We start from the raw sequence: 17,485 nt of genomic DNA, 5'->3' as shown, positions 1-17,485 counted from the left end.
CGGGATTCCCATCATAATTCACGGTGAAAGGCAGTTGAAGGCGTTTTTGCTGACTTACCCCCAAATTACACGATGCGAAGTAAAACTTTTACCATTTATCACCCCTAGATGGTTTTTATTAAATTACAATAATGCTCCATTTTTTAAGCATCACTGAGCCCAAATTTTATCGGAGCAAATATTTTTATAGAAGAAATTTCAACTAACTTTGAACCATTTATTCTCGGAAAAGTTTAAGAAGCTTCTGTTACCGTTAGATTATGACGTTTTTTATTTTGTTCTTTAACAGTTCTTTATTACCTGGAACTTTAATCATTTTTCTCTCGGTTACTCTCGCGCCTTTGGAAATGTCAAATGAGCAAACATTTCTTAGGACCTGGGACCCATCTTTGGACCAAAACATTATTTAAATCACGTTATTTGTGTTAATATGTTATATAAAAGATCATACAGAGTTAAACATCGCCATTAAGTTAAAACTAAAACTAAAACTTCCAATTATTGATGGCATGAATGACAAAATCAATCTTCATAATGCCTGTATCAGATTCTCTTATAATGTTCAGAAGTTTAACTACAAAAATAATCAGTCTCCAAAGGCCAATATTTTATCTGAGACACTCACTCGTAGCTCAGACACTCATTAGTTAAGGCACTGTTCGCTATTTCAAGCATAATTTTAAAGTTGCTTAGATACGACGCCATCATCAATAAACTTTTCAACTTAGTTCAGTCACCTCATTAACTACGTATTCTTGAACATTTATTGCAATATATATATATATATATATATATATATATATATATATATATATATATATATATATATATATATATATATATATATATATATATATATATATATATATATATATATATATATATATATATATATATATATATATATATATATAACAAATTTTAGTTAATTGGGGTATCGGTCCTGATGAGGGCTCAAATAAAAGGCTTTTGTGCTACACCAAGCTTTCGAAAATGTTTATTTTCTTCTTCAGGGGTGCTACAGTGCCATTATAGGCCAACACCGAGCTTTTATTGATTGGAAAAACCCCATTCCTGTAAAATACACAAAACAGTAGTCGTGACCGGCTAGTTGAACAACAAATTTTAGTTAATTGGGGTATCGGTCCTGATGAGGGCTCAAATAAAAGGCTTTTGTGCTACACCAAGCTTTCGAAAATGTTTATTTTCTTCTTCAGGGGTGCTACAGTGCCATTATAGGCCAACACCGAGCTTTTATTGATTGGAAAAACCCCATTCCTGTAAAATACACAAAACAGTAGTCGTGACCGGCTAGTTGAACAACAAATTTTAGTTAATTGGGGTATCGGTCCTGATGAGGGCTCAAATAAAAGGCTTTTGTGCTACACCAAGCTTTCGAAAATGTTTATTTTCTTCTTCAGGGGTGCTACAGTGCCATTATAGGCCAACACCGAGCTTTTATTGATTGGAAAAACCCCATTCCTGTAAAATACACAAAACAGTAGTCGTGACCGGCTAGTTGAACAACAAATTTTAGTTAATTGGGGTATCGGTCCTGATGAGGGCTCAAATAAAAGGCTTTTGTGCTACACCAAGCTTTCGAAAATGTTTATTTTCTTCTTCAGGGGTGCTACAGTGCCATTATAGGCCAACACCGAGCTTTTATTGATTGGAAAAACCCCATTCCTGTAAAATACACAAAACAGTAGTCGTGACCGGCTAGTTGAACAACAAATTTTAGTTAATTGGGGTATCGGTCCTGATGAGGGCTCAAATAAAAGGCTTTTGTGCTACACCAAGCTTTCGAAAATGTTTATTTTCTTCTTCAGGGGTGCTACAGTGCCATTATAGGCCAACACCGAGCTTTTATTGATTGGAAAAACCCCATTCCTGTAAAATACACAAAACAGTAGTCGTGACCGGCTAGTTGAACAACAAATTTTAGTTAATTGGGGTATCGGTCCTGATGAGGGCTCAAATAAAAGGCTTTTGTGCTACACCAAGCTTTCGAAAATGTTTATTTTCTTCTTCAGGGGTGCTACAGTGCCATTATAGGCCAACACCGAGCTTTTATTGATTGGAAAAACCCCATTCCTGTAAAATACACAAAACAGTAGTCGTGACCGGCTAGTTGAACAACAAATTTTAGTTAATTGGGGTATCGGTCCTGATGAGGGCTCAAATAAAAGGCTTTTGTGCTACACCAAGCTTTCGAAAATGTTTATTTTCTTCTTCAGGGGTGCTACAGTGCCATTATAGGCCAACACCGAGCTTTTATTGATTGGAAAAACCCCATTCCTGTAAAATACACAAAACAGTAGTCGTGACCGGCTAGTTGAACAACAAATTTTAGTTAATTGGGGTATCGGTCCTGATGAGGGCTCAAATAAAAGGCTTTTGTGCTACACCAAGCTTTCGAAAATGTTTATTTTCTTCTTCAGGGGTGCTACAGTGCCATTATAGGCCAACACCGAGCTTTTATTGATTGGAAAAACCCCATTCCTGTAAAATACACAAAACAGTAGTCGTGACCGGCTAGTTGAACAACAAATTTTAGTTAATTGGGGTATCGGTCCTGATGAGGGCTCAAATAAAAGGCTTTTGTGCTACACCAAGCTTTCGAAAATGTTTATTTTCTTCTTCAGGGGTGCTACAGTGCCATTATAGGCCAACACCGAGCTTTTATTGATTGGAAAAACCCCATTCCTGTAAAATACACAAAACAGTAGTCGTGACCGGCTAGTTGAACAACAAATTTTAGTTAATTGGGGTATCGGTCCTGATGAGGGCTCAAATAAAAGGCTTTTGTGCTACACCAAGCTTTCGAAAATGTTTATTTTCTTCTTCAGGGGTGCTACAGTGCCATTATAGGCCAACACCGAGCTTTTATTGATTGGAAAAACCCCATTCCTGTAAAATACACAAAACAGTAGTCGTGACCGGCTAGTTGAACAACAAATTTTAGTTAATTGGGGTATCGGTCCTGATGAGGGCTCAAATAAAAGGCTTTTGTGCTACACCAAGCTTTCGAAAATGTTTATTTTCTTCTTCAGGGGTGCTACAGTGCCATTATAGGCCAACACCGAGCTTTTATTGATTGGAAAAACCCCATTCCTGTAAAATACACAAAACAGTAGTCGTGACCGGCTAGTTGAACAACAAATTTTAGTTAATTGGGGTATCGGTCCTGATGAGGGCTCAAATAAAAGGCTTTTGTGCTACACCAAGCTTTCGAAAATGTTTATTTTCTTCTTCAGGGGTGCTACAGTGCCATTATAGGCCAACACCGAGCTTTTATTGATTGGAAAAACCCCATTCCTGTAAAATACACAAAACAGTAGTCGTGACCGGCTAGTTGAACAACAAATTTTAGTTAATTGGGGTATCGGTCCTGATGAGGGCTCAAATAAAAGGCTTTTGTGCTACACCAAGCTTTCGAAAATGTTTATTTTCTTCTTCAGGGGTGCTACAGTGCCATTATAGGCCAACACCGAGCTTTTATTGATTGGAAAAACCCCATTCCTGTAAAATACACAAAACAGTAGTCGTGACCGGCTAGTTGAACAACAAATTTTAGTTAATTGGGGTATCGGTCCTGATGAGGGCTCAAATAAAAGGCTTTTGTGCTACACCAAGCTTTCGAAAATGTTTATTTTCTTCTTCAGGGGTGCTACAGTGCCATTATAGGCCAACACCGAGCTTTTATTGATTGGAAAAACCCCATTCCTGTAAAATACACAAAACAGTAGTCGTGACCGGCTAGTTGAACAACAAATTTTAGTTAATTGGGGTATCGGTCCTGATGAGGGCTCAAATAAAAGGCTTTTGTGCTACACCAAGCTTTCGAAAATGTTTATTTTCTTCTTCAGGGGTGCTACAGTGCCATTATAGGCCAACACCGAGCTTTTATTGATTGGAAAAACCCCATTCCTGTAAAATACACAAAACAGTAGTCGTGACCGGCTAGTTGAACAACAAATTTTAGTTAATTGGGGTATCGGTCCTGATGAGGGCTCAAATAAAAGGCTTTTGTGCTACACCAAGCCCTCATCAGGACCGATACCCCAATTAACTAAAATTTGTTGTTCAACTAGCCGGTCACGACTACTGTTTTGTGTATTTTACAGGAATGGGGTTTTTCCAATCAATAAAAGCTCGGTGTTGGCCTATAATGGCACTGTAGCACCCCTGAAGAAGAAAATAAACATTTTCGAAAGCTTGGTGTAGCACAAAAGCCTTTTATTTGAGCCCTCATCAGGACCGATACCCCAATTAACTAAAATTTGTTGTTCAACTAGCCGGTCACGACTACTGTTTTGTGTATTTTACAGGAATGGGGTTTTTCCAATCAATAAAAGCTCGGTGTTGGCCTATAATGGCACTGTAGCACCCCTGAAGAAGAAAATAAACATTTTCGAAAGCTTGGTGTAGCACAAAAGCCTTTTATTTGAGCCCTCATCAGGACCGATACCCCAATTAACTAAAATTTGTTGTTCAACTAGCCGGTCACGACTACTGTTTTGTGTATTTTACAGGAATGGGGTTTTTCCAATCAATAAAAGCTCGGTGTTGGCCTATAATGGCACTGTAGCACCCCTGAAGAAGAAAATAAACATTTTCGAAAGCTTGGTGTAGCACAAAAGCCTTTTATTTGAGCCCTCATCAGGACCGATACCCCAATTAACTAAAATTTGTTGTTCAACTAGCCGGTCACGACTACTGTTTTGTGTATTTTACAGGAATGGGGTTTTTCCAATCAATAAAAGCTCGGTGTTGGCCTATAATGGCACTGTAGCACCCCTGAAGAAGAAAATAAACATTTTCGAAAGCTTGGTGTAGCACAAAAGCCTTTTATTTGAGCCCTCATCAGGACCGATACCCCAATTAACTAAAATTTGTTGTTCAACTAGCCGGTCACGACTACTGTTTTGTGTATTTTACAGGAATGGGGTTTTTCCAATCAATAAAAGCTCGGTGTTGGCCTATAATGGCACTGTAGCACCCCTGAAGAAGAAAATAAACATTTTCGAAAGCTTGGTGTAGCACAAAAGCCTTTTATTTGAGCCCTCATCAGGACCGATACCCCAATTAACTAAAATTTGTTGTTCAACTAGCCGGTCACGACTACTGTTTTGTGTATTTTACAGGAATGGGGTTTTTCCAATCAATAAAAGCTCGGTGTTGGCCTATAATGGCACTGTAGCACCCCTGAAGAAGAAAATAAACATTTTCGAAAGCTTGGTGTAGCACAAAAGCCTTTTATTTGAGCCCTCATCAGGACCGATACCCCAATTAACTAAAATTTGTTGTTCAACTAGCCGGTCACGACTACTGTTTTGTGTATTTTACAGGAATGGGGTTTTTCCAATCAATAAAAGCTCGGTGTTGGCCTATAATGGCACTGTAGCACCCCTGAAGAAGAAAATAAACATTTTCGAAAGCTTGGTGTAGCACAAAAGCCTTTTATTTGAGCCCTCATCAGGACCGATACCCCAATTAACTAAAATTTGTTGTTCAACTAGCCGGTCACGACTACTGTTTTGTGTATTTTACAGGAATGGGGTTTTTCCAATCAATAAAAGCTCGGTGTTGGCCTATAATGGCACTGTAGCACCCCTGAAGAAGAAAATAAACATTTTCGAAAGCTTGGTGTAGCACAAAAGCCTTTTATTTGAGCCCTCATCAGGACCGATACCCCAATTAACTAAAATTTATTGTTCAACTAGCCGGTCACGACTACTGTTTTGTGTATTTTACAGGAATGGGGTTTTTCCAATCAATAAAAGCTCGGTGTTGGCCTATAATGGCACTGTAGCACCCCTGAAGAAGAAAATAAACATTTTCGAAAGCTTGGTGTAGCACAAAAGCCTTTTATTTGAGCCCTCATCAGGACCGATACCCCAATTAACTAAAATTTGTTGTTCAACTAGCCGGTCACGACTACTGTTTTGTGTAGTTTACAGGAATGGGGTTTTTCCAATCAATAAAAGCTCGGTGTTGGCCTATAATGGCACTGTAGCACCCCTGAAGAAGAAAATAAACATTTTCGAAAGCTTGGTGTAGCACAAAAGCCTTTTATTTGAGCCCTCATCAGGACCGATACCCCAATTAACTAAAATTTGTTGTTCAACTAGCCGGTCACGACTACTGTTTTGTGTATTTTACAGGAATGGGGTTTTTCCAATCAATAAAAGCTCGGTGTTGGCCTATAATGGCACTGTAGCACCCCTGAAGAAGAAAATAAACATTTTCGAAAGCTTGGTGTAGCACAAAAGCCTTTTATTTGAGCCCTCATCAGGACCGATACCCCAATTAACTAAAATTTGTTGTTCAACTAGCCGGTCACGACTACTGTTTTGTGTATTTTACAGGAATGGGGTTTTTCCAATCAATAAAAGCTCGGTGTTGGCCTATAATGGCACTGTAGCACCCCTGAAGAAGAAAATAAACATTTTCGAAAGCTTGGTGTAGCACAAAAGCCTTTTATTTGAGCCCTCATCAGGACCGATACCCCAATTAACTAAAATTTGTTGTTCAACTAGCCGGTCACGACTACTGTTTTGTGTATTTTACAGGAATGGGGTTTTTCCAATCAATAAAAGCTCGGTGTTGGCCTATAATGGCACTGTAGCACCCCTGAAGAAGAAAATAAACATTTTCGAAAGCTTGGTGTAGCACAAAAGCCTTTTATTTGAGCCCTCATCAGGACCGATACCCCAATTAACTAAAATTTGTTGTTCAACTAGCCGGTCACGACTACTGTTTTGTGTATTTTACAGGAATGGGGTTTTTCCAATCAATAAAAGCTCGGTGTTGGCCTATAATGGCACTGTAGCACCCCTGAAGAAGAAAATAAACATTTTCGAAAGCTTGGTGTAGCACAAAAGCCTTTTATTTGAGCCCTCATCAGGACCGATACCCCAATTAACTAAAATTTGTTGTTCAACTAGCCGGTCACGACTACTGTTTTGTGTATTTTACAGGAATGGGGTTTTTCCAATCAATAAAAGCTCGGTGTTGGCCTATAATGGCACTGTAGCACCCCTGAAGAAGAAAATAAACATTTTCGAAAGCTTGGTGTAGCACAAAAGCCTTTTATTTGAGCCCTCATCAGGACCGATACCCCAATTAACTAAAATTTGTTGTTCAACTAGCCGGTCACGACTACTGTTTTGTGTATTTTACAGGAATGGGGTTTTTCCAATCAATAAAAGCTCGGTGTTGGCCTATAATGGCACTGTAGCACCCCTGAAGAAGAAAATAAACATTTTCGAAAGCTTGGTGTAGCACAAAAGCCTTTTATTTGAGCCCTCATCAGGACCGATACCCCAATTAACTAAAATTTGTTGTTCAACTAGCCGGTCACGACTACTGTTTTGTGTATTTTACAGGAATGGGGTTTTTCCAATCAATAAAAGCTCGGTGTTGGCCTATAATGGCACTGTAGCACCCCTGAAGAAGAAAATAAACATTTTCGAAAGCTTGGTGTAGCACAAAAGCCTTTTATTTGAGCCCTCATCAGGACCGATACCCCAATTAACTAAAATTTGTTGTTCAACTAGCCGGTCACGACTACTGTTTTGTGTATTTTACAGGAATGGGGTTTTTCCAATCAATAAAAGCTCGGTGTTGGCCTATAATGGCACTGTAGCACCCCTGAAGAAGAAAATAAACATTTTCGAAAGCTTGGTGTAGCACAAAAGCCTTTTATTTGAGCCCTCATCAGGACCGATACCCCAATTAACTAAAATTTGTTGTTCAACTAGCCGGTCACGACTACTGTTTTGTGTATATATATATATATATATATATATATATATATATATATATATATATATATATATATATATATATATATATATATATATATATATATATACAACTTTTTGTTTGTTCTGTCTTTCTTCTTGCTTCGCTTCGTATGGTGGTATGGTACTTTATGACATACCTACTATATATTTATTCAATATTAATTCATTTTAATAAATGTATATATAATTAGGATTGTGCATCTGGGACTGATTGTTTGCTTTAGGATGTCACTCCAAATAATAACATCCTGCTTATTTTATTGTGTCTAAAGGAATAGAGACTGTTATAATATTTAAAATCAATGCTTCACGCTTCAACAAAAAAAATGCTTAAAATATGATGCATTTTTTGTGCTTTTTTTTAATATTTTGAATTATCAGTAAATGACGGCAAAGTTAGTTTTGTATTACATTCTGACTAAATAATTTCAAAGCCCATATATTAGTACCACCTGCTACCAATTAATTTTTTTTGGAAATTTTGGTCATTTTTTTTTCGAATCTTTGTTTTATTGCCCTGGCACTAGATCAATTTTGCGATTTTATTGCTACGGTATGGACCTCGCGGTATAACAATAAGCCTTTGTCGTTGATTGTGTTGTTATCATTCATGTTAGGATATGATATAAATCCCGATGAAAGCAGCCGTATTTGATCAAATGACGCAGAGCAGTGGGTCGTACAATTAGCCATTCAATTAGGCGTCGTCCATATAAAGCAATTAAGCAAACCACAGCCAGTTAAATATGTCTCTTCGGTACACAACAGAGGCGTGACTTGACCGGGGTTTTTGTTCTCACATGTTTATTGTTTAACACGCGATAACTTAAATAGCAGGTGGGAGACACAAATCTGATTGGCAACAAACAATTGTGTGGCTGATTAACTCACAGTCGGATGAGATTATAATTGCCTGCAGCCATTCTATATTCTCCCGCAGCAACATAGCCGAACATGGCGAAATTCTCTAGTTGTCGTAAGTTTACAATTACATCTCAATTTACGAGGAAACTCTTATGCAGTTTCGGTTTGCAATGTGTTCTATTCAAGCCCCATCTCGATAATATGGCGGAACAAATGATTTAACTCCGTACGACTGAAATGAGCTTTCGCGACAAACATCAGAACGTCTTGTTTTTCTGCCTTTTCATTTATAAATATGCGTATTTTCAAGCGATATCTGATTTTTGTTTAAGTGTAAAATAACAACGATTCAATGTTAATTCAATGTTAATTTTAAATATAATTGCTCCGGCAGATGAAGTAAAATATCTTTTCAAAAAAGATTCTTCTAATAAAATAAGAACAAAAACGAACCTACTTATAAATATCTGATGCGATTTCTTAGTGACGTTCACCTTTCCTCTAGTAATACTAAATTAGCTTGAAATGTTGGAAAATACGACGAGCTTATGCTCGAAAACTTTTCATTCGCGCCCATTTTTTTCTAGTTACTTCATTCCCACCAATCAAGTCATTGTCCAAAATCATTATTTTGCGAATACGGACCTGTTATTCCCAAATATTTCATACACGTTCCTAATATTTCATGTTCTATAATAATCGGCAAAAATTAAAAGTCATTGACGTTTAACTCTTAAAGCAATCAAATTGTTTATAAAATCAATTTCGAGAATTAAATTACGTTTCATTACCGGGAGATTTAATTTTTGATATTTCCGGCTACATACATATTTTTTCGTCGTATTTACGCTGAAACGAGGCGAAATATTCAGACTCATCCACGTTAATCGATATTACGGGCCAGCATATTAATTAATAAAATAATTGTTGTTGGCGAGTGAATTTTGTAAATTAATTTGGGAAAATAACTGCAGTCAATTTATTAAGAATAGGCTATTTAAATCGCAGTTATGACTGGTTAAATACAAGGTGTTTCAAAACAAATGCAACAAATTTAAGGGAGTGATTGTGATGATTTTCTACATACCAAATTTAAAGAATAACTTATCAAATTTTGATGGTCAGGTTGGTTTAAAAAGTTTTTTGTTTCTTGTATTTTTTTCACTCCAAATAAAAAACATTGCGTTTCGAAAAAAAAGAATTTCTTTGAAAACAATTGAAGTTGTTCGTTCCAATCTAAAAATGTGAAAAAATATACAGAAATCTGTTTTTATAATATTAATTTTCTTTCAAAATTCTCTGTATAAGAAGACTTATGTTAAAATTTGTGGAGTATTAAGATGGCGATATGATAGTCAATATTTTAAAAATATTTTGGAGAATAGTGTTGCCATATCAAATACAACACGCAAAATTGTAAGTAAGTTTTGCTAGTGTCTATCTAAACCTTATCAGACAGTCCGTAAATAAGCCAGATACTGTTTTCCAACCCATGCATGTACGCCCACCCAAATGTTCGCCACTTAAACCATTAAATAAATGGCGGCTCCAATTTAATCGGTCTTCATCGATATTTCCAGTGAAAAATCGGCCTGACAATTTTTCCGTATGATTTGGTAGCGAAAAAAAAAATTGCCTAATTAATGAAGGCGATTTAAGCGAAATTCTAAATCGCTTTTAAAATATTAACCGACCATTATTTTTTGACATTTTAATTGCCGAGGACACGTCGGCGTCTATCGGACTGCTTTGAATATTTGAAATGTATTTTTCCGCGGTTTTGTGAAATTTTATGCATCACCAACTTTTGCAGTCTATTTATTTGACGTCAGGATAAAGCAATAAATGCGAATCCGTAAACAACAAGTTGAAGGTCGATTCGGCAGACCACGGAAAATTGATCTTTGATGCGATTTCCGGTTGTTCGTTCACGAACGAATATTTATTTATCGACTTTCGGTTACCACCGTCCTCTATAAAAATTCGACACAAAACACCAAAGTTTGTTATTAAAAGAAAAAATTGCCTGATCTATTGCTTACTGAACACCCTTAACAGGCCGCTTTACTTTTTGGAAATTGAAAACTAATTTATCAGATATAAAACTAAAAATATGTCGGAAATTTTAGAAGTAGAAGTAGCTTATTGGACAATTTTTACGATACTTTGGTTTATACAATAAATAACAGAGGACCTGATATTGTACCCTGTGATTGATACTACTCATGTCCGACAAGGAGTCATTATAAGAAACATATCCAAATTTTACGTAACTGTCAATTACACGTTTTGAAATATCTCTGATCCAATAAGCCCATTTTTTTGTGGCAAAATCATGGGTATGGGATAAGGAGTCGAAGACCTTGGACAGATCGCAGTGTGTCGAAATACTATACATCCTTTAGCAAAGCCCTAGAGGACGTTCAGCAGTGCTTTGGTTGTTGATCGACCACTTCTATATAGTATTTTTTTTATCTTCCCCATAACACGCACGCATAACAATTATTGTTGAAAGTTGATGCATATTCGATATTCGTTTAGGTGCCAATAGTATACGGGGTAATTAACGTGTGCTTATTTTTGTACACTTCATAAAGTACATTATTTATGGACAATCGATCTTAAACTACGGTATTTTGGCATAGGGTGAAGCATGTGTTAAGTCATTACAAGTTGCCGACCACAGACTCGCAAATCGATATGGTACTCATAACATTTTCACTATCTCAGGTCTAAGAAAACTGTATTAATAAAATATTAAATTAAGAAAACCTCTACACCGGTCGAAATATATGTAACTTATTTTTGGATGAAATAAAGAATCATTGATCATAAAATTAAGTTTAAAAATATATAGTAAACGAGTTGCTGATCTAGACTAAATTTAATGATACATCCATTTAAGATCCACTTTCTTTTTTTCCAGTCAGTGACCATATGTGGTGGTGAGAAAGATTATCTAGTAAACAATTCTGAAGCTATTTGTTTGGATTTCCATTATTCCATTCTTATTTTATATCGTATATCAACGTTATGGTTGGCATGTATCTCCAAACATTATCAAGATAATAAAGTGCTAACTTAAACGTTGAGATAAAATTTAAAATAAAGGGTATGGAAGTCCAATCAACTCTTTCTTAGATCCTTTAAACACGACGTACTCCAGTCGATAATTATGGATTTATTTATCTCGGGGCCAGTGTTTAGAGATTTACCTACTTAAAATAATATGTATTTCAAATTTAATTAAATATAGGTGACATCGAAGCGTAATTAGGGTTCATATTAGCTGAAAATCCATTTTACAGTCTGTAATTCTTGCGTTTTTTAATAGAATTTGCAGAAGTGTACTCACCGTAATTAAATTTGTTAATTGAATAAAAAAATAACATCTTGTAAATGTCTTCTCGTTGTTGCATCCCAGTCGCGTATGGCATACAGAATATTTACTGCCTACGTATGACGATGTTTTGGCAATAAAACGTAGACTAGGGCACGTAACTTCTGCGAGATATGACGGTTTACCAAGATTTTGACGTACATAAAGTCCATTTGTTAAATCAAAACTTTGACCTATTCAATTCTCCTGAAATTCTTGCTAAACTCGATCGATATTAATTTGAGTTGAGATGATTTCGCGGTATAGATTTTAGATAGATGATGGAGCGTCAAGATTATGTTACCTCGTTATCCACTGTCAATTTAATTAATTAAATCTGTAATTAGAATTATGCGAGTATTCAGTTCTAGGAAATATTATATTACGACGCTTTGCGGTAACCTCAGTCGACTCCTTAGAAGGAGGGGTGGTGTTTATCGTGCATTCCCAGGAGTAGCGACCCCCGTGTTACATTTCCATTCCAGTTTTAATAGGAGAAAAGTTTCCTGGTATTTCGTAGACTCTATTGAGATGAATGTGGAACAGTTCGATTGTTCCGTTTTAATTTTTGCTTCGTGTATTTCCACCTTCGGGCTGTTTTATGCACGCTTTTCTTTTTCAGAATCTTGGGCCGGTTATTACGAAAAAAAGCTTCTGCATAAACTACTAGATAATTACAATGTGCTAGAACGCCCAGTTGCTAACGAGTCAGATCCGCTCCAGTTAAGTTTTGGTATTACGTTGATGCAAATTATTGACGTGGTAAGTTTTTTTTTATCGTATATTTGTTTTTAACTTTTTGTGAAATATTCAGTTTAGACTGTTTTCCGATTCCCGATGCCTATGCGTAAAATTGTGTGGATTAAACATTTTTTATTAGTCCCAAAGTGTGGGAAGGTTAAGGTTAAGGTTGAAAAAATGCTGCTACATATCATTAAGCAAAATTGTTAAATACTTAATTAAATGAACTCTCCAAAGCATTCGACTATTTTGGTTAATCGTCTTGGCCAAAGACCTCATTACCAAATGAATAATAATCATTGGTACCGGGTGGCCAATTAAAAAGGCCACTCGGACGAGTCGGTCGTAAAGGCTGAAAAAACTTATGACTGGAAATTATTTTTAAATTTGTAAAATGGACACGGTTTAAGGTTTGGATAAATTCGATTCTTTTTTGTAGGGTAGATTTTGCAGGGAAAGTGGTGGGAGGTGTCAGAACATTTTCTGACATAAATGTCATTAATTTATATATACTTTTGCTAAAAGAACGAAAATTATCATTTAGTAATGGCTGGTATACTGAAAATATTACATCAAGTTTTAATTTTTTTTACTGATATTATAAGTTAGGAAAGATATATCGAAATTGCGGGTTTCACTAGCGGTTAGACTTATTTGGTTATCTTGTTTTTGTTAAAATAAATTCTATTTGTACTTTCTAGAGGCGATCTGCTCAGCCATTTTCAAGAACTCCAAGTTTTACTAAATGCGTTCAGCCATTCTGAATTTATAAACATTTAATTCTAGCACCCCCATCACTTTCCCTTAAGAAATAATTCAATTAAATTATTTATTGTTTATAAGAAAAAGAAAAAACAAAATAGTAAACAAATGCAAATATACATGCATATGAGGTTTTATTTTTACTCGTTTTTTATCTCGTTTTTAATATGTTTGTATTGAGGGAAGCAAGACGTTTTGAAGTAAGCGGATCCAAATTTTTTAAAGTGGTGGTAACAATAACATCATTTGAAAACTCCACGGTACAGCGATCATTGTGCTAAATTGCGATAAATTGTTTAAAAATTGATTAGATTACATACGGAGTCAAACTGACTGGATTCAATGAGGTAGGCGCAGCCTTTATAGGAGAATTTCAGAAAAATGTTGTCACTCAATCTTAATTGAGCGATAATTCTTAAAGCTTGAGTAAAAATTCCTGTAGTATGTACCTTGAGATCTGCTTGAAACAGTATTGTTTTAAAACATTCTGAGATGGATTGCTCCACCACTCACGCCTCTCTAATCTAACATGTCCAGTTAAATTTGGTGTGCCTTGTGTTATTCATCGGAGATATCTGATTTTGCTTTGGTAAATTAAGTGTGTGCAACCTGTTTCAAGGTACAGCAAAGCACTTGAAGTTTATTTTGGAAGTATGTCAGTATAACTTTTAACCAGACTGGAAGATGCCCGGAAAAAATATCTAATACGGTTTTTTGATATATTTTTTGAATTGCGTCCCAAGAGGAGAGCTTACTCTTTCTCAGCATAGACAGCGCTGCCCCCGGTGCCTGACTCGCATTGGAAACTGTTGTGTCGGCCATTTGTTTAAACAAAGAGAAAGAATGGAATGTCATACCAAAGAATCGAGTTTGTCCCAGCCTTATAACGATGTCCGTTTTAGCTACCTGTACAGGATTTAAATTTCATTCTAGAAAAATAATTTGCAGCATTTTTCATGGTCGTTTTAGTCAAAAGTTTTTTTCCCAAAGGCTTTCCGGCAACTACTATCAATTGGTCACCCAGTAAATTGTAAAACATTCAATTGCAATTTTAACTGGGTTTTCAACCAATTAATGCATCGTACTAAAATTGTACAGGCGGCCACTACCTTATCTCAGAAACCATATGGGATGTAGCCAAAATATCTGCCAATTTCTTCATTCGGAAGCATTTATTGTTTCACGAATAACGGATTTCATAAGAAATTTCGATACATATTAATACAGGGTATACGAAAAATAAGATTAAAAATGAAATTAAAAAACTGCCAAAAACTTTTTTAATGGCAACTACCTGAACGAGGTAATATACCAGGTGTTCCATTTAAAATAGAAAAGTTGATAAACACCCTGTATATACAATATTCAAATAAAAAGAAGATTTGTAATACCTCAATTAACTTTTGTATATAACTTATGGGTCAATCTTTTATAAGGGTGGTTTTTTTTCGATATATAGAACTTTAAGTTGCAATAAAACAACGATGGATTATTCGATTGACATGAATTTTATTTATCCGAAAGATAATCTTGTGGCATTACATTTTAAATATGATTTCTGGCATATGACCGCCACGGCTGGCGCGGATGTAGTCCAATCTCGATGTCCAATTTTCGATGACTTTTTCCAACATTTGTAGCCGTATATCGGCAATAACACGGCGAATGTTGTCTTCCAAATGGTCAAGTCAAAGGTTATCCGCATAGACCAATGACTTTACATAGCCCCACAGAAAGCAGTCTAGCGGTGTTAATTCACAGGTCCAAAACGTGAAATTAGGCGGTCACCAAACGTGTCTTTCAATAAATCGATTGTGGCACGAGCCGTGTGACATGTTGCGTCGTCTTGTTGAAACCACATCTCCTAGACATCATGGTTATTCAATTCAGGAATGAAAGAGTTAGTAATCATAGCTCTATACCGATCACCATTGACTGTAACGTTCTGGCCATCATCGTTTTTGATGAAGTACGGACCAATGATTCCATCAGCACATAAAGCGCACCAAACAGTCAGTTTTTCTGGATGTAACGGTGTTTCGACATACACTTGAGGATTAGCTTCGCTCCAAATGCGGCAGTTGTGTTTGTTGACGTAGCCATTCAACCAGAAGTGCGCTTCATCGCTAAACAAAATTCACTTATGAAAATAGGGAACAACGGCAATCTTGTTTTGGGCCCATTCGACGAATGTACCTACGCCTTACTTGATGATCGTTTGGCTTCAATTCTCGCACGAGTTGGATTTTGTAAGCACGTAAACCAAGATCCTTCCGCAAAATCTTCCATAAAGTGGATGGACACAGATCCAATTCCTGTGCTCGATGGCGGATGGACTCATTCGGGTCTTCCTCAATGCTACGCTCTACAGCAGCAATAGCTCCTTCTGTACGCACCGTACGGCGTCTCTGGGGATGCGAGTTATCAATAAGAGTAAACGTGGTGCGAAAACGTTCCATGGGTAATCGAATTAACTGCTCTGATGGACGATTTCGTCGACGATAAAATGGACGTAGTGCGCGATACGTATTGCGCACATAACCATTATTTTCGAAATAAAATTGTACTTCTTGCAAGCGTTGTTCAGGCGTAAGTCTATTCATGATGAATTGCCAAACCAAACTGAGAATAAATCACTTGACAGCTGTTAAATCGGTCGCCATCTTGAACAGCAATGCCAACTTAAAGTTCTATACATCGAGAAAAAAACACCCATTAGTTTCTGAGATAAGATAGTGTCCTCCCACCCTATACATTAAAACTAAAACGTGTTAAATTTTGAAAAATGTTCATGTAGGAGGCGTAATGGATGCAACCCACATTCCTATGAAAGGTGTCCAAAGATTTCGTTACAAAAACTTACTTTATAGTGGCGTTAAGATAATAGAAAAAGTTTACATATAATTTTTCCTATTAATTTTTTTTTATCCACTCGGAGAAATTTGACTTGCTCTACCATACACAGCTGCACATATTTTATATACTGTCTATGATAGAAACCCACCAATTGATTATTTAAAAATAACGTAAACCATTGATTTTGTTAGGTGTTATTCTTCTAAAATCTCGATGAAGCGGCACGTTCTAAATAACCATTCAACGCTAAATTTGGCGAATTAACAAACGGCTATCCGGAGATAAATTTGTCCTTCGCCGGTCATATTTTCCGCAGTGTAAGTTAAGCAAACTTCCGACCTCAAACTAATTAAGATAAAAGATTAAACTTTCCGAATATTAAGTTTCATTAAAATGTGCATTCCAGTGGGTTCCGGTTTAAAGTTTTAGTTTGCAGTTTAATTATTATCTTACCTCTACAAATTCATTAAATGGAATCTGTCCAGAAAACGGTGATGGCTGTTTAAATTATGTCCACTGACTGACCTGGTAACTTCGACATTTTGGTGAACTACTTTAAATAGGAATTGTATGGCAAATGAAGAAATCAATGTTTTATGTACATTATTTTCAAGAAATATAACAAAGTAGAAAAAAATATATCAAAGAAAGTAAAAAGAATATCTAAAATAAGTAACACACTCAGTGAGAAAGATAAGATGGATTAAAAGGTCTGTGTAAAATATCTCCAATATCTCCAATAGTAAGACTTCATAAATTATTAGGCACCTTGTATTCAATGGGGTGGGTTTGAGAGATAATAAAACTAAAATAAATTGGAGTTAGAATATCGTATGCATATGCAAAATCATGTAACGTGTATAGTTTGAGCGTCGCCCAGGTAAAGCAAATTTTGTTATGGAATATATTATAAAAGTTTATAATAGTTTGGACAGATTGTGGACTAAACAGTTGACCTATTTGGCCGCGACTCTGGTTTAATTATGCGTCGCGTTAGATTTTCGAATTATCCTCAGGCGTTGGGCAATTTATTTGTTGACTTCCCGATGGATGTGAAAAGGGATGAATTTTT

The 17,485-nt window shown here is 36.1% G+C and overlaps 1 protein-coding gene across 2 annotated transcripts in view; it reads left to right on the top strand.

Moving 5' to 3' along the window:
• Positions 1 to 17,485, top strand: part of LOC132695884 (neuronal acetylcholine receptor subunit alpha-7-like) — a 66,768-nt gene that overhangs the window by 24,140 nt on the left and 25,143 nt on the right. Inside the window, exons 1-2 of one of the 2 annotated variants that reach the window (XM_060660444.1) lie at positions 8,720 to 8,787; positions 12,677 to 12,816. In XM_060660444.1, the coding sequence (XP_060516427.1) occupies positions 8,766 to 8,787; positions 12,677 to 12,816 (162 nt within the window). In that variant the 5' untranslated portion in view covers positions 8,720 to 8,765. Of the gene's footprint in view, positions 1 to 8,719; positions 8,788 to 12,676; positions 12,817 to 17,485 lie in introns of those variants that run through there. The other variant, XM_060660443.1, reaches the window with a different exon arrangement.

This window comes from Cylas formicarius, unplaced genomic scaffold (genome assembly GCF_029955315.1).
Source record: "Cylas formicarius isolate icCylForm1 unplaced genomic scaffold, icCylForm1.1 PGA_scaffold_12__32_contigs__length_19106922, whole genome shotgun sequence".
Taxonomy (NCBI): Eukaryota; Metazoa; Arthropoda; class Insecta; order Coleoptera; family Brentidae; genus Cylas; species Cylas formicarius.
Note: the sequence above shows the minus strand (reverse complement) of the source record. Positions and strands in the feature narration are given on the sequence as shown.